The sequence below is a fragment of the Parasteatoda tepidariorum genome, chromosome 4 (assembly GCF_982258835.1).
Source record: "Parasteatoda tepidariorum strain Cologne lab strain chromosome 4, Ptep-v5.0, whole genome shotgun sequence".
NCBI classification, from domain to species: Eukaryota; Metazoa; Arthropoda; class Arachnida; order Araneae; family Theridiidae; genus Parasteatoda; species Parasteatoda tepidariorum.
This window is the reverse complement of record NC_141758.1, coordinates 81,505,148-81,531,311: the sequence shown is the minus strand read 5'-3', so window position 1 is coordinate 81,531,311 and position 26,164 is coordinate 81,505,148. Positions and strand designations below refer to the sequence as shown.

General features: G+C 29.5%; 1 protein-coding gene and 1 long non-coding RNA gene across 2 annotated transcripts in view; both read left to right on the top strand.

The window, feature by feature from the left end:
- The first annotated feature begins 1,889 nt into the window (after positions 1–1,889).
- LOC107439969 (lysosomal acid phosphatase) overlaps positions 1,890–26,164 on the top strand; it is a 55,049-nt gene continuing 30,774 nt past the window's right edge. Inside the window, exon 1 of the mRNA XM_087161467.1 lies at positions 1,890–2,193. Coding sequence (XP_087017593.1) covers positions 2,083–2,193 — 111 coding nt within the window. The 5' untranslated portion in view covers positions 1,890–2,082. The remainder of the gene's footprint in view (positions 2,194–26,164) is intronic.
- Positions 9,663–15,446, top strand: LOC147811829 (uncharacterized). Its single transcript, XR_015433149.1, has 3 exons — positions 9,663–9,729; positions 11,498–11,589; positions 15,290–15,446. It is a non-coding gene; the product is annotated as an uncharacterized LOC147811829 (long non-coding RNA).

Genomic DNA, 26,164 nt, shown 5'->3' with positions numbered 1-26,164 from the left:
CACTAATTAATTATATTAGTAAATTTAATTAAAATTTGCAATGTAAAAATGCGATTAAATTTATCAAAAGTTGATGTAAAATTCCTGTGTACAACAGAATATTCTTAAAGCGAATGACTTTGAAGTGTTTCAAACCTTCAGGCCTAGCTTGACTAGTGAACTAAATCCATCTGGTTCATTTAGTTTAATAAATTACAATGCAGCACCTTTGAAGTTGAACATCAATAGACGTAAACTCAGAATTCGGTCGGCTGTTCAACGCTGACTATAAAATAAAGCAAAATACAGAATCTTAATGTCAAATAAATATATAATTATTTATTTATTACGTCTGATTTGAGGTGTCCTTTGTTTGGCAGCAGAAATAATTCTGAATTTACACAAGTTTTAAAATAAAATAAGTGTGCATAAGTTAGAATAAAATAAGTTAGATAGGGATAACTATCATAATCGTGAAAGGGCGGATAACTTTTTTGCTTAATTAGTGGTGTCAGTCCCGTAGCAGCCTCCAGTTATTATTGATTACTTTTATTAGATAAAATTATTCAGAATTAATGATGTGAAAGTTACCCAGATTAAAATTAAAAAAAAACGTCTCTAAACTCTTTTCCCCACTAATCTCTTCAATTTTCAAAATTTCGCGCGAAATGAAAAATGAACTATACGTTATAGCTATTGATTTAGTGATCGGATTCTCAAGTTCCGGAACTCAATCTTAAAAGTTCAAGAGGGTAACTTCAAATATGCTGCTTAATTAGTGCAGACTACATTTTAAGTTATGAAATCATACACAAAAGGGTGCTTTCTCTGAATAACTTATTTTTATTTCGACGGATTCTTGATCCCAAAAAAGTAAGGGGTAGCCGAAATCTGGAAAATATGGATCTCGATAGTTTGGTCAGGAGAGACGTGCAAATTTCGGACAAAATAGAGTTAATTTTGCTTTTTGCTTATTTCGCCATATCTTGTGAACTTTTAAAACGAATAGAAAATTTTTTGAACACAATTTTAAAACTCGTTTTTTAAAAGATGGAAGAATTAATTTTTAATCAGAATTTATTATTTTTTTTAATTGCAGTCGAGAAAGTTATGAATAGTAAGATAGACAAATTTTTCACACCATTTTAAAGAATGTAATTTTACATAACGGAATACAAAATTTCAGCGCAATTGTTCTAAAAGTTCCTGAGAAATCGAGTTTTGAATATGCGACTTCTTTAAAGTCTGATAATTCGGGAATTATTAGACAGATTTTGCTCAAATGTCATATTTTCCCATTACCTTTTTTAAATTGATGTAAGAAATTGTATATCTTACCATTCAAAATTTGCTTTGACTAGTACAGCATAAATAATAATTTTTAAGAAAAAGTGCGTTTCTGCGTCGGATTTCGTAATTTTAAATATCGTCTGCGTTATTCAATTAGCATATTGAGAATTCGAACTAATGAGATTGAGTGAAGATTCGATCATTACATCAAAAGTTATTCAGGGTGGTCCTTTTCTTTTTTGCTCACTGTACATTTAAATTGTAAGCATGGTCAGACATAACCATAATTTACACAAAGTTTAATTTTGCATTGTTTTAATTTGAACAAAAACTTGTTTCATTATTTAAATTTATCCCAGGAAGTAGAATAAAGGAAGTAGGTAATAAAAGCCACAAGTTTTCTGAAAATGGAATAATCATTATGATAAACCTCAAATGTAACAAGGCAGATGTTTTTGTATCGTAAAATCAATGTCACGTAATATAATTGGAAATCCTATTATAAATCTTGAAAACTAAAACTAAGTTAAAGATTGATTTTAAGATATTCAAAAAATATGCAAGCAGAAAAACAAATCAAATCTATTGAGAAATCTTTTAGAATAATCTTTGCAATCTAAGAAAATATTGTCTTCGCAAATAGTAAGCAACCTGCATATAGAATTAAAAGATGTGACCGAAAGCTTAAGTCGTGCAATGGATTCGTTTTTATTACTTAATAATATCTAGCTGTATCTATATGAACATAACGAGGAAGCATATAAATAATTCGCTTATTTTCTTCGATTCTAATTTCAATAACTATAGAGAAAAATGAACACCAACGTTATGTTTAATCGTAATATATTTTTTGTGATACTAGTCATTATAATCAATACAGTAAAAGCAGCAGATAACAATTACAAACTGGAGATAGTACAAATGGTAAGCATATTTTTTAAATGTTTAAAGTTTTTATTTTTATTTTTTTTAAGTTTACAATTGAGCTCTGATATACATATATAATATCATGGCAGTATGGCCGAGCTAGGAAATAAGGCAAGTATAGGATGAAAAAAAATGTTTTTATTTAGTTATCATAGTACGGAGAGCAAGAAACCAAATCACAGAAAATCAAAGTTTTTCAACACAAATGTTTGAGTAAACTTGTGAACTTATCCCAATGAACTCTTAAGCAAAAGGTGCATAAGTGGAATTATAATTTCTTGTAAGTCGTTCAACAAATAAGTTGATAGATTTTTTAGGTTCTCACGTTTGATTAAGGGAAAAAACTTAAATGTTAATTCCATCATTCTTAAATCAAAATTTAGAACTGAGATACCGGATGTAAATAATAAATCTGAAAATACGTTTAGTTTTAAATAATAAATTGAGAAAGAAAATTTTGAAAATTCTAAAATTTCTATGCAGTTTATTTGGTGTCAACAGTTCAAAGGGTTATACATGGTTGCCAGTAGAGCACTGAAGTCAAGCATCACTGGCAGCGTTTAGTAAGCGGGTGGGTGACCATTTTGATTAGCCAGAGTAGGGACCGAGGGTGCGTGGTATCGATCGCTCTTCCTAAAAGTGCTCGACTTCGCAATCAGGTCGTCGGGCTACCAAAGCAGGGGAACCATTATATAAACGTTAGTATAAAATAAACGTTATCTAATCTCATAATATGTTTATGCATTTAAAATAGCCCTGGTTAATTATATTTGATATCATAAAATGCCATTTTACGATAATCCGGCGGGATTCGAACCTGCTGACTTATGTTGAAAATCTCACAGAGAGACTGTTTCACTGTTTTAAGCATGGATGAATATGTTGATTTCGGAGATTCAAAATTAAATGCAATGATGAAAGTTAGGTATTACATCCTTTGCAGTTAAGTGAAATTATTAAGCCTAAAAAAAAGAAAGAATTATTAGAAATTAATGAAATTTATTCCTCTGAGATACAAGTAAACATACACAATAATGATTCTTGTGCAATCGCTTTGGAATTCTGATCACAGATCACCCCTTTTAGGTCCGAGCACCTAGTCCTATTTATAGTTTCTTGACCTTGGTCAGAAGACGCTGATAGCGCTGGCACCCTTCTCTCTCCCAACCTCTGCACCAGGACGAACCAATTTTATTTGATAACAACGAATTTGTAATTAATTTGTAATAAAAATAATTTTCACTCTCTATTCAAAAGACCAACAGTAGATTGGGAGCTTTAATTTTATTTATTGTTTTTAAATAAAATTTTTTCCATGATTTCTAAAGTATTTGATGCAGTTTATTCTTTAAAATACAAGTCTTTGTTTACTTGCAATTATGTTTTTGCTGAAGAAACCGAGGAATCTTGTTTTTTTTTTTTGTGTGGAAGATTTTATAACGTGTTCAGCAGTTGGCAACAATGCGTGTATTACACAAACATGCATTGCATGGATGGATAACACAGGTATGAGTCTCACTCTTATTTTCCACACCCCAACAGACAGAAGGAGTTTAATCCATGACAGATCTAACGACCACCTCGCTGCTTAGATAAGCCGGTTGCTTCACCGGCTGGCCAACTCTGCAACATGATGTGTGGACGACCCCCTAACTAACTGTCTCCGGAGCGCACTGTTATTCTAATCCCTTCTTTGTTTTACCCCACTTTACTTTTCATTCTGATGAGCCTAAAATTTTACTGGAAAACTTGTCGACATTAATTATACATTATGCCTTCGTTAAAAATGATCCATTAAAATTGCAGTGCCTTTTTCTTCACGGTTCAAATTTGCATGACAAATTTGGACTTCCTGGTATTCAAAAAACAATTAATGTATTAACTCCTTATTTTTAAATGTCATTGTTTCATTTGAAAATAATGTTTTAAAATATATTTATCCTCCAATTAAAGAAACTAGGAAAATGACAATGGAAAACACAAAAAGATACCACAAGCAAAATAAAGTTTATGAAATGATAAATAAAGTAACACAGTCATGTTGTAAAGAGTTTAAATATATTTACTCAAGAAAGACTGAATATTGACGCATACTTAGATCTGAAGGGACCAGTCTTGCTATTTCTAGATTGTTTGTGTGTAGATCAATTAGACTTCAAGAAGCTTAAATTATAATCATAATTAATTTGGATTTGATCATCAAACTTCTATGGTATTTTATTCGATTTGATTGACGAAAATATTTAATTAAACGGAACACTGATTTTTTAATTATACATTAGTTTCTTAGATAATTGAATTTTCTTTTCTCTAAAAATAATAATTGAAGATATATTAAATACTCTTGTTTTTCTAATGAAACTGTGGTATACTAACTAAGGGTACCTTATACCCCAACTTATCTGGAGTTACGGGGTACCAACCAAAAATACGTTACAGGCCATTCTGATGGTCCCTGTAGTCATTCTAGGTACAGGGTTCAATATATACGTTCCTATAAGGTCGACTCATGAATGATTAAATTGGCATTTAAATTGGATCAAATTTTGAATAGTCAAAATATTGAATACTGAAGAGGGAAAAAGATATTGTTACGCAGTCCATGAGCTCTTTTTCTTAAAAATTCGCGATTTCACGATAGTCAAATGTTTAATACTGTTCAATTGTCTTTTAAAAAGGAAATGCATTAAAGAACACTTGATTTGTTGAATCCCAAACTAACTAAAAGTTGTTGCACCATTTATCCAGTCTGGGCCAACAACCAGAAAAAGTGTCAAGTCACCGTTGCCTTTATTTGTTGTGCAACCTAACCCGAGTTTAACAATATATCTTTGTATATAAGAAGAGAGTGGAATGATAACACATAGCCAATCACAGAAGACTTCTGGTTAGTAACGCACAGAACAGCCAATCAAAATTAAGAACGCATGTGTGTATGAAGGTAATGATACTGTCTGCAGAAATGTTACAACTAAACTTACCAGCTAAATCTTGTTCCGATTTTTATTTTGTATTGAATGTGAGAAATATATTGAACAGAGTTTACTTTAAAATACTTATGTCTTTTATAAAAAATGGATGGCCATGAATATCTTAGGAGATATCAACAGCGACAGGACTGAACATAATTTAGCAGTACAAAATAACCCGGAAAATCAATACGCGACAGCGAAATGCGCGGCGAAGGAACTTTGAAGAGTTAAGACGTTTAAAGGAAAACGAATAATATGGAAAAGAAACTGATAAAACATGTTTTTTATTTTATTTTATAACCGTCGTTGAACAGCCGACCCGATTTCATGGGTTTACGACTACTTACGTTCAACTCCGTAGCCTTGTAATTTTGAACCAATCCAGAAGACAAGGAAACTCCTGGATCCCCAAGACAAAATTTATGATGGTACCATCAAAGGATTTTGATGGCTTATGTTGGTTTCAACAAGATTCTTGATGGTCCAACATGTGTTGATGGCCACCATCATACAACAATTTCCATCATGGTTTGTTGGTTTTTGATGGACCAACAAATTCCAACATAGCAAGATGGAAATGTTGCTGTATTGCTATGATGGTAAACCATCAAGTAATGTTGGATTTTTCATGGACCAACAGTAACCATCATATTATGATGGATTATGTTGTATTCCCTTTATGATGGTCAACCAACATGGTATGTTTACTATTGATGGACCAACAACAGTCATCAAAATATGATGGAAATTGTTGGTTTACATTTATGATGGTCTACCAACAAGTTATGTATATTAATGTTGGCCCAACAATAACCATCATATTATGATGGAATATGTTGTATTCCCTTTATGATGGTCAACCAACATGGTATGTTTACTATTGATGAACCAACAGCACCATCAAAATATGATGGAAATTGTTGGTTTATATTTATGATGGTCAACCAACATGTTATGTATGTTAATGTTGGCCCAACAATAATCATCATATTATAATGGAATGTGTTGTATTCCCTTTATGATGGTCAACCAACATGTAACGTTTATTATTGATGGACCAACAAAAGCCATCAAAATATGATGGAAATTGTTGGTTTATATTTATGATGGTCAACCAACAAGCTATGTATATTAATGTTGGCCCTACAATAACCATCATATTATGATGGAATATGTTGTATTCCCTTTATGATGGTCAACCAACATGTTATGTATGTTAATGTTGGCCCCACAACAACCATCATACTATGATGGAATATGTTGTATTCCCTTTATGATGGTCAACCAACATGTTACGTTTATTATTGATGGACCAACAAGAGCCATCAAAATATGATGGAAATTGTTGGTTTATATTTATGATGGTCAACCAACAAGTTATGTATATTAATGTTGGCCCTACAATAACCATCATATTATGATGGAATATGTTGAATTTCCCTTATGATGGTAAACCAGCATGGTATGTTTACTAATGATGAACCAATAACAGCCATCGAAATATGATGGAAATTGTTGGTAAAAAATAGTTATTGCAAATAATAGCAATAAAACTGTTTATTACGATTTTAAAAAAATTAAGAAAGGTTCATTTATTTAAGTACCCAAATGCTCGATTAAAGAAGATAAAATTCTTATGCATATGTACACTACGCTCGAGCTTTTAATTAATAAACATAAAGTGAAATTACAAAGAAGGGAGAAAAAAAATGTATTGTAAATATTTTCATTAAGGTGAATTTGAGAAATATAGAACAATTAGGCCTTATATCAGGACTAATAAAGTTAAGAAATATTCATTCATAAAATTTTTATGTGCACGTGAACTGCTTGAGCTTTGTGTGTGACATTTTACTGAAAGGTTTAAAGTTGTTATTTAAATGACTAAATATGTGGTGAAAGTATTATTATGAAAGTTAAAAAATAAATGGTTATTGCTATTTAGAAACACAAAACAATGAGGCACACGTCGGGTTTAACTTAATTAAGAAAAATTTAAATAAGATAAAATTTTTATTCGCGTGAGTGATAGTCGAATATAGTCTTGTGATATTTTGCAATATGGTAGGAATTTGTGGTTTTAATTGCAAAAAATGTAGTAATATGTTGTTAAAGGTTAAAAATTAATAGTAACTGCAATTGATAACATTAATTTGAATTTTAAATTCAGAAAATAATAAGGCTTCATATCAATATTGATGGGATTAAAAAAGATTCATTCATATGGGTACACGACTGAGAAATTATGAGCACGTGTAGTATTTGAGCATCGTCTCGCGGCATTTCATTGAATGCTTAAAGGTTGTGGTTTAAATTATCAAACATGTGGTGAAATTATAACGAAGGGTTTAAAATAAATGGTTATTGCAATTTATAACATTATGGAGAATATTAGAAACACCAAACAAGAAGGCTACATATCAGGATTAATTAAATTAACAGAGATTCAAGGAAGATAAAATTTTTATTCACACGTGCGGTATAGTCGAACGTATTTTTATGAAACTTCACGATAGGGTTGAAAGTTGTAATTTTAATAGCAAAAATCATAGTAATATATTGTTAAGGGTTTAAAATTTATATTAACTGCAATTAATATCTATAAGGTAAATTTAAATTCAGAAAAACAATAAGGATACATATTAGTAATAATATGATCAAAAAAGATTTATTCAGATGGGTATACGACTGCGAGATTATTATGAGCATGGTTTAAAATAAATGGTAATTGCAATTCAAAACATTATGGTGCATTTTAGAAACACAAATCAAGGAGGCTATATATCAGGATTAATTAAGTTAAAAAAGATTTAAGTTTTATTCTCACGTGCGGTATAGTCGAACATATTCTTATGATACTTAACAATGGGGTTGAAAGTTGTACTTTTAAATGCTAAAAATGTAGTAATATGTTGCTAAAGGTGAAAAATTGATAGTAACTGCAATTATATCGTAATAATATATCGTATAATATCGTAAAGGTGAGGTTTAAATGCAGAAAATAATAAAGCTACATGTCAGGATTAAGTTAAGAAAGATTCATTCATATAGGTACACTAGTGATAGATTAAATTTTTATGTGCACGTGCACTACTTCAGCATTGTCTGATTACTGAAAGGTTAAGACTTCTGATTTAAATTATTTAACATGTGGTTATTGCAATTAATAACATTATGGCGTTTTTAAAAAATACAAAACAGTAAAGCAACATATCAGGAATAATTAAATTTAGAGGATTTAAATAAGATAAATTTTTTTAGAAATTCTGCAAATTGTATAAAAGTTCTATTTAAGGTTAAAAATAAATAGTTATTAAAAATAATAACATTGAGGTAGATCTTCAATTTACAAAAAATTATGCGTATTCACAGAAATTAGAAGATTCGTGGATTTAAGTAAACGAGTGATAGATTAAATGAAAGGAACAAAAGCCTTAATTTGTACTTTTTCTTAAATCGTGCATATTCTAGTAACATTTTACAACGGCGTGGAAATTTACTATAATAAATAAAAATTATTATATATATTGCTTTGGTTGTCGTAGGTCATTAAAGTAAGGGTTGTGTGATTGTACTTGTTTTCCAGTCACACAATCTAGGGCCTAGAATTCAACTTCTGCCACACCCATACATCACACCCATTTATATGGCGGAACCCATTCATAAATCCAATCATTCATTCACGGATCCTAATTTTGACCTGAAAGAGAGCGATCAATCTCCATTCCAGTACCCCCCCCCCCCAGAGATTAAATCTGTTATGAGATCATGGAGAACTTTGTGACCCAACAGATTTAACTTTCAACTGTCACCATTTATTACACGGGGAGTCTTCGGCGGTTGGATTCTTATTCCCGTTCTCACGCACGTGAGTCCAGCACTTTGCCAACTAGGCTATCTCGAACTATTATACAATTGGAATAATATATAGTAATTGCAATGATTAATATATTGAGTTTTAAAGTTGCAAAGGAGTAGGTAAAAACTTAAAAAATACTTATTAAATTTATTATTTAAGTATTTTGTTGGTGATGTCAACACACAAAATCATAACTCTGAATAACTTTCGATCTAATGATAGGATTTTCAGATTCTATTTTCAGATTATAAATTTTCTCTATTTCCCTGTACCCATGGTATAGCTAAGAGACCGAATACAAGACTTTCGATTCCTCCGATTTTACGAGATTGTACATGGCATGTACTCTCGGAGGGTCTTGACTGAGTCAAGGATCGAACCCCGAAAGATATTTTAATAGAAAATGAATGTAAAAAAAAACACTTTATATTGCTTTGTTAAAATTCCAGAGTATGCTTTAATTCCTCACAAAAAGTTTCGCATTCTTGCTTCATATATTAAATAGCATTCGCTCAGCGTGCATGTTTCTTTAGCTTTTCTTGTTGCTTCTATACATTCGACCCTGCGTCAATCTCAATCAGGAGTGCAGTGTGAATAGTACTTAAGTGTTCTTTTCAAATTTTACGTTTGGGGCGAGCAGCAAAATATCAGCTCAACTTCTTATTGTTTGTTGTCTGTTCACCCTCGTGCCGGTGCAATCACGTAAGTTTTTATAAAATTATTTATTCTTTTAATTATATTTTCAGTTCTTCTAGATAATTTATAGGGGATATTTCCGTATAGTGATCTGTCGTGCCAACTGCAATTGCCAAGGTACCAAGTAGATTTTAAACTTGTTAATGTTTTTAAAAATAACACGTAGATGTTTGCCCGGGGATGGCTATGAGTTATACCTTTCGAGTTGGTCCCTTTCAGTAATGTTTTTTTTTTGTTTCTCTCGGGACACTGCCCGGAAATTTCAAGACTTGGCGATTATACTTCCACAGATCATGGTACGGAAATCTCCATTTATTTTTATTCTTTACCTTCTTGTGTAAAAGTGCAATGTTTATTAAAAAATTATGTGGAACTCGAGCTATAAATTGGCTGGGGACAAATCATGAATTCTATTATTATTTCATCTACCATCAGTATTCTCCCTAATCGTTTTTTGAAGGCTCTGCCTGAACTTTGATACCAATAAATCAACCCCTTTTTATAAAAAATAAACCGATATCTATTCAGATTCTATCTAACCGCTATCTATTCCCTAATTTATTCAGATTCAATTTTGATAACAATTAATTCTCTGTTTAAAATAAATAATAATTAAACATTGATAAAATTATCTGTCTTCAGAGGTCTGTCCAAGCCAAATTTATTACCGTTTAGCGGTACCTTCAACAATTCAACTTAAAGAAAAACGGTAGTTTCACACAATACTTTTTCTTTAAATTTTATTTTTGTGTCTCATACGAAGTGATAAATCCATATTTTTATGTTGATTTTTTAATATAATTTTTAATTTTCACAAATTATGTCTAAATTTTCACGAAACAGGTACCTTTCAGAAAAATCTAGACAGTCCCTTGGTCTTTAACATAAACAGTGGGAATTAAAATAAATAAATTTTTTATTGATGTTATCTAAAAGATATTTATAACATAGAAAATGATGGATAAAATAATTGTGATTAATGCTGTTGAAAGTCTTTTGAATTTAGTCTCTGGTGTAAGATCGTCATTCAGAAGCGAATACAATTGTCGTACGCAAACACTCGGTGCATATGGCAAAGTTCCAAAATCCTGAACCTCCGTCGCATGGAAAGACATATGTTTATGCGTCTGACTGAATCTCACGAGATAATCTCTTCTGAGATTGAGATTCGAAAGGGGTTTAGGTAGCCCAAAGTGTTGCAATAAGGCTTTGTGTCCCGAATCTTAGAATTAAGTCACTGAGCACGTAACTTTTGAGACTAAATTTTAAGACTGGTATCCTACAACACTAGTGATGCTCTAAACATTAATAAGCAATTTTGTTTTTCTTTCATTTTATTGTTATGATCTTCTGTTTTCCCAATCTTTCTTGATAGTTTGATGTGAGCTTTTTTGTTATCCACAATGCACACATCTATATTATGTAAAGCAGTTAAAGATAAAGTATCTAACAATTAAACTACTTTAATTAAACTACTATAAAACTACTTTAAATTCACTCCTGCTATTTTATCAATTGTATGAACGACAAATGTTCTGATAGCGATACCCATATTCACATTTTTGTTTATATTCTGTAAAGTGACTGAAATTTTACTACAATTTTAAGATTGTTTATTACCATTTTATTATCCTTATACGAGCGTAATTTGCTGAAAATTGTTGTAAACATAAATATTTCTTTTAAAATGTTCATTCCATTCTAAACAAGGTATTTCCTATTTAGGGCAACAAAATGCAATTTATTTTTTTCTATTAATTGACTTTCTTTTCAGTTCATTACTTTGGATGAGTTAAAAGGAACATTTGAACGTAGAATCTGTTGATCATTAGGATTTAGTTTCCATTCATCTGTTTGAGAGGATGGGTAAGTTTTGTTAGTGCAAAAAATAATCATTTTCATTTTAAAATTTAGAATTAAGAAGTTTTTTTTAATTTTTCTTCAATTAAATGTGTAAATTTCTTTTTATAATGTCTAACTTTTATTTCATAATCTGGAGTGATTTCTGTGTATCTAAAAATATCAAACTCGAAACTTTCTAAAATATACAAGATCCTGGAAAGCACTTTGTTTACAAAAATTTTAAGAAACCTGAAGTAATTAAGGTTTAAAAATAAGGTTTCCAATTTACTTGTCGCCATCGTACTTGTGAATCAAAATTTCGATATCTGACATAAGTATTAATTTGAGTTTTTGCATAGCATTAAGAGTTGTTATTTGGAAAATTTTCAAAAAATTGCAAATCACAGTCACATAGTGGTATGGGCCAAAGCTGTAGCATTACTAAAGCCTCATTTCATTTCTAATAATTTATAATGTTTTTGTTTCTCAGTATTCGAAATGATTTTTAAAGTAAGATTTTTAAAAAAATGTGCGTTTTTTGTAGCATTAGAAACAAAAAGAAAATTCTGTTAAAGAAATTATAAGCTGAGTCAAACGCTTGACATTTCTTGACATATAAATATTTTAAATGTGTCCTATTTTTTCTTACTGTTGTCACTACCATTGCTTTTAGTTTTTTTAAACTTATTTTGTCTTTTAAAATTTTCTTGAAAAAGTCGAGTGAAGTGACAATTTTGTCACCAGATAATTAGTTGAATATTTTTTATTTAGTTAACTGATCGTTTGCTTTTTTGTTAAAGTCTTCGTTTAGGACAACCTTATTATTTTATTACTAATAATTTTTGGAGCATTGAAGTCATTTTTCCGGCTTACTGTTCTGGACTTAAGAATTTGTATATCTTATTTCTAAAACTTCATAGTTTGTTTGCAAAAATTAACGAAATTAGTAATAATTGCATCTCACATAATGGACATAATTATACAATGAGAACCTCTCAGGAGAGACCACTCTTTGTTTCTCGGTAAAATGGACTTGGGAATGGAGGTTGGTTGTTCTTAGAGGTGTTACCTTCATCGACTCAAAGTTACGTGATTTTTCGCAAACAATTTTAATTATGGACTGTCATTCTCTTGGTATTGAAATGTTCCTTGTGTTGATGTCGTGAAAACTGGATGGGTGAATAAAATTTTATGTTAATAGAAATTATCCCTTCTAATATAATGTGTGAAACAAAATGTACCAACTATGTATGGTATAGTTATTTTAAATAAATAAGAAATTATGTTTTTAAGTTAGCATTTAATTTTTTTCTTCATAAAAATCAGCTGTAAAAGATGAGAAGGGATTTGTTTGTTTGAGATGCTGAGTTTTTTGTAATCAACTTTTTTTATATACTTAAAATAGCTAAAAGTAATCCAACAAAAATTACTGATTAATCAAAAATAAATCATTCAACTCTGATTACTAAATTATAGTATTTAGTGCAATTTGACTGCAACATGAGGTTGCAGATATCTGAGAGATCATCAGAAATAATTCTTTAAATAAAAACCAAGCAAATATTTAGAATACATTTTAAACTACTTATTTGTTTTGATATTTTATTGTGTTTCCTTATTTGACCTTTTCCTCATCTTGTGCAGAGATTTCGCCCAATTGCTGGGAGAGGTTTTTATGGTCTCTGCTAAAGTCCATGGAAAAAATACCTTGCCTCCCTAAAGTGATTGTAAATAGAGATCAACAACAATTTCATATATTCAACAACTTTTAAGAAATGGGTTAAAGATTATATTTCGTCTGTTAAATTTCTATCTTATTTAAAATAGGAAAATTGACTTCAAATTTTTATATTATTAATTTTTTATTCTTTAAAACACATTCCAATAAACTGTAATAAGGTACTACATTTAAATTCTTCATTATTTAGCTTATTTTTATTATAGTTTTCAATTGCTTACAAGTATAAAATATTTAAAAGTTTACACAGTTGTAAAAGCTTAAATATTATATAACAAAGCAAATATTTGGTTGAGCCAAAATTAGATGTCTTTTTTTTCTCTTATTAATCAATGAAATATTTTATTTTTATCCATCAAAAATAATTTTTCCTAATTGCTAATATTTATTGAAGAATAGTTAATGTATAATTTATTTTACAGTAATTTTATTTATTTATTTTTGAATAAGAGAGAAATCATATTTTTACTGCTGTTAAGCTTCTAATTGTTTTGTTTACTGATTACTTCTTTTCTTTAAAACAATTTTCCCTTATAAATTTAACACTAGAAAGACAAAAGAAGCCAAATTAACCCCTTTCATATTTTTTTGTTTCTCTATAATTACAGTCTTTTATTTTTATAATTTAATTCTTCATGCATTCAGAATTCATTGAAACTCCCAAAAAACATTTTATTACTTTACTTGTACCATTTGTAAAGTTTCTTTTAAGCAAAAAACATGTAATTTCCGTAAACATAATTTTACTATACCACACTTGTCCATCTGCCATAATTTACAATAGCTGTGCTATGAAACCCAATACATTCTAGCTTTCATTTGATTTTTTGTGATTAAATCCTACTATTTCACATGGTCAATAACTAACTGTATTATAAATTTTGCCCTTATGTAGCTGAATGAAAACGTGGGTTTGATATAATGTATTTTTATAATGTTAAAATTCAATGGTACCCACCGAAACATTGTTAATAATTAACGTAATTTTCTAGTTCTGAATATTTAAGATTTTTTAGTTCAGTAAAAAGGTGTTAGAATAGTATGATGTAAGTGATATCAAAACTAAAATAGCCTTAGCAGATGGAGGCAGCACATGTGGCCTCATAACGAATCAGGAATTGTTTTTGATTGCATTACTTACAGAGGCCTTTTTTTAGTTTAAATGTTTAATAACTAAATAAGTAAACATTTGGCAAAAGAAAACAATTTTACTTTTGGTTTTAGGAGAGAATTTCCAATAAGTTAGGATTGAAAAAAAATTAAAGAGATGCTGTACTTGTTCATTCAAACACTAACTTACTGAAAGTGCTGAGTATTTCTGATTTTCCATAAATTGTTCCAATTTAAGTGCTTATTTAATCATTCATGCCTTAGCAATATAGAAACATGTTAAAAATACAGTGTTTAGTTTAATCAAATATATTCATTAACTAATTAGAATGAAATACCACAGAATTTCAATGATCAAGCCTATAATATATTTTTATTAAATAATTATATTAAGATTTTGGATGTGTAATCACTAACCCCCTCAGTCTTTTTAAGGTATACAGCAATGTTCAGTTTTTCTAGTGTTAAAAATTATGCAATATTTTCTCCCAGAACTATATTTATTTTATATGTTTTCATTATTATTACAGGACTGCCAACTTTCTACGCTTTTTTTCAAATATTTATTCTAGTGCTACATAAGTTTATGTTTTAGGATATTATTTTCTATTTATTTTAGCCAATTTTCCATGCCAATACTCATAAATTCGTTCATATGCAATGCGATTTTGTTCTAGGTCTTTTGTTTTAAGGCTGTTGGCAAATTTAACAAAAATTTTTAAAGCTTTGATTTTTAAATGTCCACCACTTTATAAAATATTTTTTAAAATGCTTATAAGCTGGCAGACCTGTTATTATTTTCAGCATAAAAATAAGCAAACAGCTACTGTCATTAGTTTATCTTATGTGTTTTAATTTGATTTTTTTATTTTGCAGTTATAATTCGAGAATTTATGGGAACGAAGTTCATCAATATTGTATATTGAAATTCAACATTTATGTATGTCAAATACTTTTGTAGATTATATGTGTAAAAAAAAATTATTAAAAGTATAAATGTATTAAATGTATTTAAATAAATGTTTTCAATTTACATGTTTGTCTTTATTTATCAAAATTCTAATTTTTGAAATCCATTATATATTTTTTGTAAATTGTACTTATAAACTATAGGAAATTTTTTTTCTCTTCAATCTTAATGTTAAATTAAAAATAAATTATGGAATGCTATCTTGTTTTAAATGTAGGAAAAAAAACTTTCTGTAAGTTAGGGTCCGCCATATGATTAGAGTATCAAGCTTTAACTTTGCTTAATTTAATTTCAATATTATAATGAAACTTCTACATAATTATAGCCGATATTGACACAGTATTCCATACAATAAAACTTTATATATTATTTTGAAATGTAAATTGGACTAACGTAAGGATGTTCCAATCATGCTTATTAAAAAATACATGGATTGTGAAAAGTTATAGTTGTAACCAGCCAATTTTTTTTTACGATGTACTTAGTGGTTCACCATAATGAAAACAGCAATATATATTGGTTTTTTATGTACCAACAAACAAACTGAAATATGGGTAAAGGCTAGTCTTAACGGTATAATCAAGAATTAGTATGATTGTTGTTGAAATTCGTTCATTTGTGTTTTGTTAAACTATGGAGCAAAGTTGGATTAGCTCATATTTGTTCAACATAGGTTGTTCCAAATTCTAATATGAAGTGATGGTCTATCTTGATGGTACCAAAGAATAAAATGGTTTTTTGTGACATTAAGTTGGAAACCATCAACACACGTAGGTTTTCTAACATGGGGTGATGGTCAGTCTTGATGGTGGCAGCAGAAATTAAGCTGGTTTTTGATGGAATGTAAGTTGGTAACCAACAAAATAAGTTGGTTCCTGATTATTTTTTGTGTTGGACCATCAAAAAATACCATCAAACCACATTGGTTTTTGATGGATTTTTTTTGTTGGGTTATTGAAAAGTACCATCAAAAAATACCATCAAACCATGTTGGCTTTTGATGGATTTTTTTTTGTTGGACCATTGAAAAATACCATCAAAATATGTTGGTTCCTGATAAATTTTTTTGTTGGACCATCAAAAAATACCATCAAACCATGTTGGTTTTTGATGGATTTTTTTTTTTGTTGGACCATTGAAAAAAATACCATCAAAATAAGTTGGTTCCGGATAAATTTTTTTGTTGGACCATCAAAAAATACCATCAAGCCATGTTGGTTTTTGATGGATTTTTTTTTGTTGGACCATTGAAAAATACCATCAAAATATGTTGGTTCCTGATAAATTTTTTTGTTGGACCATCAAAAAATACCATCAAACTATGTTGGTTCTGAATGGATTTTTTGTTGGACCATTGAAAAACAACATCAAACTATGTTGGTTTTGTCTATGTTGGCCCAACAAAAATTTGTTCCAATTCCTAATATGAGGTGATGGTCAGTCTTGTAGGTACCATCAGGAATTAAGATGGTTTTTGATGGAATATAAGTTGAGACCAACAACATATGTTGGTTCCTGATTAATTTTTTTGTTGTGCTATCGAAAACTACCATCAAACCATGTTGGTTCTTGATGGATTTATTTGTTGGACTATCGGAAAATACCATCATACCATGGTGGTTTTGTTCATGTTGGTCCAACATAAATTTGTTCCAATTCCTAATATGAGGTGATGGTCAGTCTTGTTGGTACCATCATAAAATATGATGGTTTTTGATGGAAATTCATGATGGTTACCATCATATTCATGTTGGCCCATCAAAGAAAAACCATCATAAAATTTGTCTTGGGTCAGTACCCCCAGAGGTATTGATTTGTTGTGGGAACATGGAGGACTTTGAGACTCGACAGATTTAACGTGCATCAGTCACCATTTACTACACGGGGAGTCTTCGGCCGGCGAGGATCGAACCCACAACCTCTTGGATATTTGCCCAGCGCCCTACCGACCAGGCTATCCCGGGCTGATAAAACATGTTGTATATAAGGAGGTTTTGTAAATAATTCTTAATTTTATCATTGTTTTTTCTTACTTTTAATTCGCGATCGCAACGCTCGAGAACGCCCTCTAGCGGGAGCCTGTGAATATCAGACATTAATTTATCACGTTTTCATTCAGTTCCATCAGAACCACTGGCAGAGTCGGTCGCCATTTTCTTTGCACGAAATACAAAGCAAAATTTCCCTAAGGAAAAAGCCGAAAAACTTGAAAAAAATCTCCAGAACATTGTTAAATCTTTCAGAAACAGAACACGCCAAACATTTGAAGAAAATTCCTCAATAATTGTCAACTTCTATTATCAACAAACTTGCAGCTGGTAACTTCCGATTTCGCTATCGCATACTGTTACAGATGTGTGTTTTAAGGTAAAATGTATTTCTTCTGTCTTCAATTCATTACAAATTAAACTGAAGTCAACACTGCTTGCGTCATTCCAATAAATAAATGTGAATTCAGAACGTCAAGAACAGCAATTGTTATAGAATATTCTTCTTTGTTATAGAACGGTATATATTTCTATATCTATATAATTCGGAAAACAACAATAAAGAATCATCCAAATTACTTGAAATAGTGTCATTTGTGCTGATGATTAATACATTTTTTATAGTTTTCTTGGTAAGTATTTTTTACTTTTGAAGGAATAGATAATTTCAACTAGAATTCAGCTGTTCTGATTTTAAGCTACATATTCAAATTCATTTCGAGACCTTGCAATTATAAGATTTTGATGTGTGGTATGTTATCTTAAAGTAATAAAGGGATAATCTATGTACATATTATATGAAAATAAAACTTTCAAACGAAGAACATTTCATTTGGAATTCTGCGGATTTATAAAGAAGGTAAGTGTCATGATTTTTGTAATAAAAATTAGCTTGTAAATTTTTTTTTTCTTATTTGATGATATTTCTCAACAGAATGCTTTTTTACGTCTGATCAAGAACTATAAGAATAAAAAGAGAAACAATATGGAAGTTTTTTATTTCAATATGAGGAATTTTTAAAATCGTTTTTTTTTTTATCCTAAGAACTCTTTATTTTACGTTTTTTAGTTTATAATTTTTTGATAAAAGTTGTTGTTAAAATAATTGTTTTGAAAACTTAAATGGTATAAAATTATGTGCTAATGTATACTTCTTGCATATTCTAATGCTTGAAGTAATATGATTCAAAAAAGTATGGAATAAAAATTCGGTACTTACCTAATAACGTCACCGCAACTACAGATTTGGCGGTTTTTAAGTGACACCAATCTACAAAATTTTTGCAACAAATCATAAAATAAAACACTTTATTTAAAATCAAAGTAGTTTATCGGATTTCGGTGGACAATGGGCAAAATATTTCGCTCCTGAAAAAATAAAATTGCATCTTGTTCTATTTTTGGCAAATCCCAAAGACGCATTTTCGTAGCACTGAAAAATGGTAACAAAAATCGAAGAACAAACCATTTTGGAATTCTTCTGATTTATAAAGCAGGTAAGTGCTAATTTTTATAAAATAAAAAATTTTACTTTTAAGTAATTTTTTTCTTATTTGATGATAGTTTTCTATAGAATGGTTTTCTGCGTCCGATTATGAATCAAAAAGGAAAAAGCATGAAAATTGTTTATTTTAATGTAAGGAATTTTTAGAATTGTGTTTTTCTTTTTGCTTTGTATCGAAAGCATTCTTTATTTTACGTTTCTTAGTTTCTAAATAATGATTTTTATTGAAACTTGAAATTTTTTGATGAAAATTGTTGTCAAAAAACTTCTTTTACAAAATTAAATTTGATAAAATTACGAGGCTTATGTATACTTTTTGTTCATTTTAATTTTTGAACTAATATGATTCTTATAACTATAGAATGTAAAGTTTAAATAGGCCTTTCATGTTATATCATTAAATTTAGCAAAACTATTTTTCGGACATTAGGTTTTAACTCGTATAAGAATATAGGGAGAGTAGGGTAGCACCGCCCAGCGGGTACCCCCGCCCACAGTCAATTTCATGTGTATAGAATATTTTTTCAAGTCAATGGGCCATCGGACATTAATTGTTATATTAAAAAAGATAATTTTCGAAGTTTCAAGTATTTATGCAGCTGGTAACATGGTAAGCAATAGTTTTGAAAATATGTTGAATACAGAAGTCATGAAATTAAGAAAAATTGATTGAATGTTTCGATTAAACTTCATTTTAATGCTAAAAAAATAATTTTTTTTATACATACAGCATTAAAGTATGTAGTCTTAAGTTTAATTTGCACAAAGAAAGAAGTTTGTATGTAAAAAATTGTTCTAGTAATTACAAATTTACAAAAAAATTGGATTTCGGGTAGCCCCGCCCAGTTACAAAAATTGTGTTTTTTGGCTATTTTTTCAGGTGTAAATGAGAATGACCAATGTATTGACAATAGATAAACCTTATTTATCATTTTTATCACAAAATTATCTTATTTATTACATATTTATATACTTATAGGGAATTCTATCATTTAATAACAACAAATGTCATACCTTTTATCATTATTAATGTATATTAATATATATTTATATTAAATATTTGATGAAAATAATTTAAGTAACAATAATTAATAACAATAGTTGTTTTTCAATATAAACTTATTTGGTTGATCTCTTCTTATAAACATAATATAAAATACTTCTTATAAAATTACAAATTCACTTTGTATTTTGATTGCATTCAAATGCTTCTGTAGATTGATTCGTTAACAAATGAGTGAAAATAAATAAGTAAGCAAATAGCTTATCATAATATTTATGATTTCTTGATATTAAATTTAATTTGGATATATCAATTACCAATATGTTTTAATATTATATGAAACATAAATTTATCTATTTAAAAATGCAAAAATTTATATATTTAAAAATGCAAATTAAATATTTTTAAAATGTAATTGATATATCCTAATTAAATTTAATATCAAGAAATCATAAATATTATGATAAGCTATTTGCTTACTTATTTGTGAACGAATCAATCTACAGAAGCATTTGAATGCAATTAAAATACAAAGTGAATTTGTAATTTTATAAAAAGTATTTTATATTAAGTTTATAAGAGGAGATCAACCAAATAAGTTTATATAGAAAAACAACTATTGTTATTAATTATTGTTACTTAAATTAAATTATTTGCCTTTGAAATATTACTCAGAATCAACTTATTAATATTACATGTTTTAATTTGTTTGCCATATTTTAAAGTTTTTTTCATTAGGTTTTAATTTTTTTCAGTTTAAAATTTAAAGTGCTGGGGGAGAGGGGGGGGAGATGAAGCACCATATAGGGAGCGTCCGGCATCCTATAAGATCAACAATGATTTGAGTTAGTAGGGGAAAAATGTACTCGAGGGTTTGGCGCCATTGCTGTACGCGCGGAACACCGTGGTAACAGGAATAGCTGCCAAAATATAATGATATTTCAATAAAATATTGGAAAATTTCAACAAGACATCGGCCAAAACTTTATAAAATTGCAATGAACCCGATATGAGCAAAATTAATAAACCCAAGAAAATACATTTTGAATCGAAACAAAAATTAATGGAGTAAGCACAGAAAGAAAAGGAAAAAAACAACTCACTTCTTCTTTAAGCTTGAATATCCTCAGATTTAGGTGCACCGAATTCTCTTATAGCAGTTAGATACTGTCTAAATTTATCATGAATGGAATCTGTGTACCTCCATCGCCACATTTCGGCGAAATACGAATCGAAAAATGCGTCTGTGGTACCGGACTGGCGATGACATTTTTTTCTAAAGTCCCTTTTCATGACTGTCCACATACCTTCCATCTTATTGACCAGAAACAGAAGTAACCTTACCAGCCGGTATCCAACTTAGAACTAACGGACCTCTGAAATCACATATACCGTTGAACATTTAAAAATAACGCTAAAATCTGAACCAATCAGAGTCACGATTGGGTTTCACTATCGCCCAGCTTGGTGATCAACTGCGATTACAACTTAGCGTGAATCAAGGGGCACCCTCAAATATTGTCAACCCGAGTTAGGCTCTGCCCAGGGCTAAAGAGAATAGAAGGGCTGGTTCACTCCTTTGAAGTATCTCTTGCCGCGCCGATCCTCCGACGTCACTCTAGTGACGTCACTTTGGCGCAAAGCTCGCACTTTTACTTCAAGAACGGAGCGTTTGCCTTACTAGCTCTAACTAATATTGGATCATTTCTTTTTGCGAGATATTCTAAGACATTTGTTATTTTCTATAATGACTTTCCTCAGTTTTTGCATTGAATTTACAAGAATTTAAAACTATTATCGAAATGTCAGTTTGCGCGATTGCAACTTGCAAAAATTCTGATATAAAAACAAAAGGAAAAAGTATAATTTTTCGCGTGTTCCCTAAAGTAAATGAACAACTATGTAAGGAATGGATTCCGAAATGACACAGTTAATATAAAACCGCAATACGTTTATTCTGTCGTAACGAACTTTTATAAAAATTCATTATCTAAATAGAAACCGCCTCGCTACTTCATAAAGAAAGGCAGGTGAAAAGAATTAAAAAATAGATAAAGTCAAAGAAAATTAAAATGTAAGTAAAAAGTATAAATAAAATATATAGTATATAGTTGAAATTCTCCTAATTTTATAACATATTTTTTAATGTAGTTATTCTAAATTAATATTTATGATTTTTTTTAAAAATTATATTCTCTTCAATTTAAATATCTATATATTATATCATCGTAAATTTAAATGTCTATAAACAATTGTAAAATTTCTGATGTCATTATGAACCTAAATTATTATTTTGTTTCAGTAATTAGCGTTTAAGGTTGATGTTTCCTAATGATTAAGTATGAACAAATTGCTATTAACGACATATTTTAAAATTAGGGATTCTAAATTTAACTTAACTTATCCTTATAAAAGAATATGTAGATAAAAAAAGTGTCGATATATGCCTTCATTTTTCTTAATAGTTGAAGTTAAAACTGAACTTTTTAAAATAAAGTATTTATCGTGTCATTTTCACCAACTAGCAAAACATTTTTATAAGTTTAAAATGGTATTTTTTTAATATAATAACCAAGAAAGTTTTTTTTTTAACTATGTTTGTGAACGGAAATAATGTGTTAATTACGTAAAGTTTGAAGGCTAATAACCAGAAAAAGTCTAACTTATTTTTACAAGAGAAAGATGCAAAGTTATCATATCTTTGCTTGCGATCTCCGAGATCTGTAGACACAGTGACGTCATGAGGAGGGAAATCGTAGCTTCAGCTTTAAGAGCGGAGTGAACTAGCCCTTGTATTCTCTTTAGCCCTGGGCTCTGCCACGTCTGCTTCGAATACGGAGATTAATCTCCGGCTAATGCCCTATAGTAATGTGCTAAATAATATTGATTCCTCGCTTTATATAAGTTCATATTATTGTTTGTATTAAAATTGCTTTATATAAGTTTATAATGCTGATAGCAAGGACCTCTGACATATTACAATCCTATCATATTCTCTCTATGTGATGTTGGTGTAGAAAAATTGCCAGCTAATCTCCAGGAAAACGATTTTAATTTTGTTCGCGAAGAGAGCAAAAATGTAATTGCGTAGCAGTTATCGGGGGTGGCGGAGCCCTCTAGTATATATATATATATATATATATATATATATATATATATATATATATATATATATATATATATATATATATATATATATATATATATATATGAAAATCCAGGAACATAAGATGAAAAGAGTTCCACGAATATTTATTATAACGAATATTATGCGGAATTATACGAATATGTATTTTAAAAATGCACCAGATAAAACTTTATTTTTATTGGATTCTTTTTTTTTCCTTCCGAAATATCGACGGTGATCGTTGAAAACGGTGACGGCGATCGGCGAAAGTTTGATCGACGATTTTATGCCGACGAGTAAAACTGCTCATGTATTTATCTTACCACCTAAAACTACTCTCATTTATAGTTCAGCCTCTTTCTAGGTATGGTTTTCGCATGTGGAAAAATTTAGTTCGAAAAGTTGCAAATTTAGCTACGGCCAAATAGCAGTAAATTGATTTGTTCCACAGAGACAATATTTTAAAAAAATATAAATAATATTTTTAAAAACCACGTTTTTGTAGAGTAGAATAATAATTAAAAAACGAAAATTTGAAAAACGAAAAACGTGGGGCGCATGAAATACATAACAGTAACAGCATGTGTGCTCATGAGAACATGTGTATCTATATATGTAATTGTATCTGAATGTGGATGTGTATGTGGAATATGTTTGTGTATATGCATGTGTATGTGGATGTATATGTTGATGTGCATGTGGTTGTGCATGTGTATGCGTAAGAAAATGTGTATATGTACTGTTATGTATTTCATGCGCCCCACGTTTTTCGTTTTTCAAATTTTTGTTTTTTAATTATTATTCTCCACTACAAAAATGTGGTTTTTAAAAATATTATTTTTATTTTTATTCTTATTTTGTACTTACTTCCAAAATCTCAATTTTTTCACTCACTGTACACAAAACGTTTCAACTGAGATGTTACACTAATTTGAAATAATGGAATTGACAACAAAAGACAATCGCGAAAATATAAATTTTTCTTTAATTTTAATTTTATTTTACTTTGCATGTCTTTTTTCTCTTCATTTTCATGCATTGTCATCCAATTCTGAACTATGTGCCAAATTTGAAGTCTGTAGCTAGTCGGGAAGTTAGTTCAAAATCGATTACAAAATTCCACCCGAACAGACATACACCAAAGCAAGTTGATATAAACATGGTAAAATACCATTCATTGATCACAATCATTTCTCACACGCTGTTTAAACATGAGGAATTACTCACTGCACGCCTGTTATTACACAGATAAACATCTTGATCATTTTGAAAATCTGAGTAATTTTATTCTTGATGTTATCGATTCTTGTATGGAAGCCTGAGCGATCACAGTATTTACTCGATGTAATTGAGGGAATATTTACTTATCTTTTATGCACTTATTAAATGAGCCTCATATTTGCGATACATTTAATTTTTAAGAATGTAATCCATCTAATTCAATTATAACTAATTATTTTTTTTTATGAAATACTGGATATGCATATGAAAGACATCTTTTTTTTAATTTCCAAATGATATGATTTTAGAGATAGGTTTTCCATACAATACTTTTGTAAATTCTGTATAAAATTGTTGAAACTTATTGCATTTTTATTTAGTTTTCAAAAATTAAAAATCCTTACATGATTTTGGTAACCATAACTTAATTTTCGTCAATATTTTACTCCCCTTGTCATGCAACTTAGAAGTTGCGTTTTTTTAATGTGGTTTATCTAGTTAATTATATAAGTTTTTCTAGTTTCATTGAATTCTACGAGTTTAGCCTGGATACGCTTCTTTAATGTTTGCGCTCCATATCAAAAGGACCATAGCTCCCAGACATATTTTGGAAGTTTTGACAAAATTTGGTATGCAAAAATAAGTTCTACCAAGATGCGAATATTTGCAATTGTGAGAAAATCTCAACAGAATAACACCGTGCTAGACTATATGACAAAAAAAGTTGAAATTATCTTTAGATTGATATAAATTTTTTTAAAAATAAAGATAAGATCCTAAGTTTTTTGGTTGATGTTTTAATTTATAGTCCTAGCTGTAAATCTTTTAGTTTTTTTGTTGATATTCTAACTAAAAAAAGAAAAATTGTAAGGAGAATGTTTTTATATCTAACCCATTAATAGTTATGTGTTTTCTTAACCTTTTAAACGGTTACAAAAATGCCTATCTTTCATAAAAGAAAATTATATGAAATTAAATGTACGTACAAACTATGCATTCATTTTTAATTTTTAGCGTACATGTTTTATGAGTGCTGACATTTAAAATAAATTATTTGTTAACACATTGCAAATAGTCTGATGCTGCCATCTGGTGAATATATTGAGAAATAAACATGGTTTCTGGTAGATAAATACATTTATCAATATAAATAAATGTTACATATTTAAATAAGACTATAATAAAAAAAATTTCCGAGAAATCTCAATTTTTAAAAAAAAAAAAAATAATGACACTTATCTGATGATCAACAGGAGTCAAAAATGTTGTCTCAATAGTGTCACTTGCTTCTGTTTTTCACAGAGTACTTTCGGAATTGACAGATTTAGCAATATATATAAACGTTATATATTTAAATGAAACTAAAATAAGAATTTTATCCGAGAAATTGCAAATTCGTTTTAAAATATTGTCACAAACATGCTTCTTATTCTCAGCTCTTTAACACGTTGAATGCCATGGGGGTAACCGGTGACCGGCACTGAGTTGGTTCGTAGCAACACGGGGGTCACCGGTGACCAGCGAAGCCAAGGTTTTTAAAAAGACATAATTTGAGTAAATTTTTAATATTATTATTGATACTAAAAGAGTTTGAAGAAGTTAATGCAGTATAGAATACACAAAAATAGTTTTATTTATGTACACAGAGATGCCAACTTGCTCCGGACAGCGAATAAATATTTTCAAGTGGTAGTTTATTAACAGTGATTCTTGGTTTAATAAATTCAATTTAGTAGATTTGTATCAACCACTATTTCTAAACGATTAGTAGGCTTATATATTTCACCACCCTTTTCAATTATGTCATGCTAAACCTTTTAAAAATACTCGTAAAATCTGTCTAATATTTGCAAATTTAGTTTGTAGTTATTTACCGTTTGACCAGACGGACAAGCCAAGTAAAATGGGCTTGGCGCAGTTTGAAAAAAATGAACAATA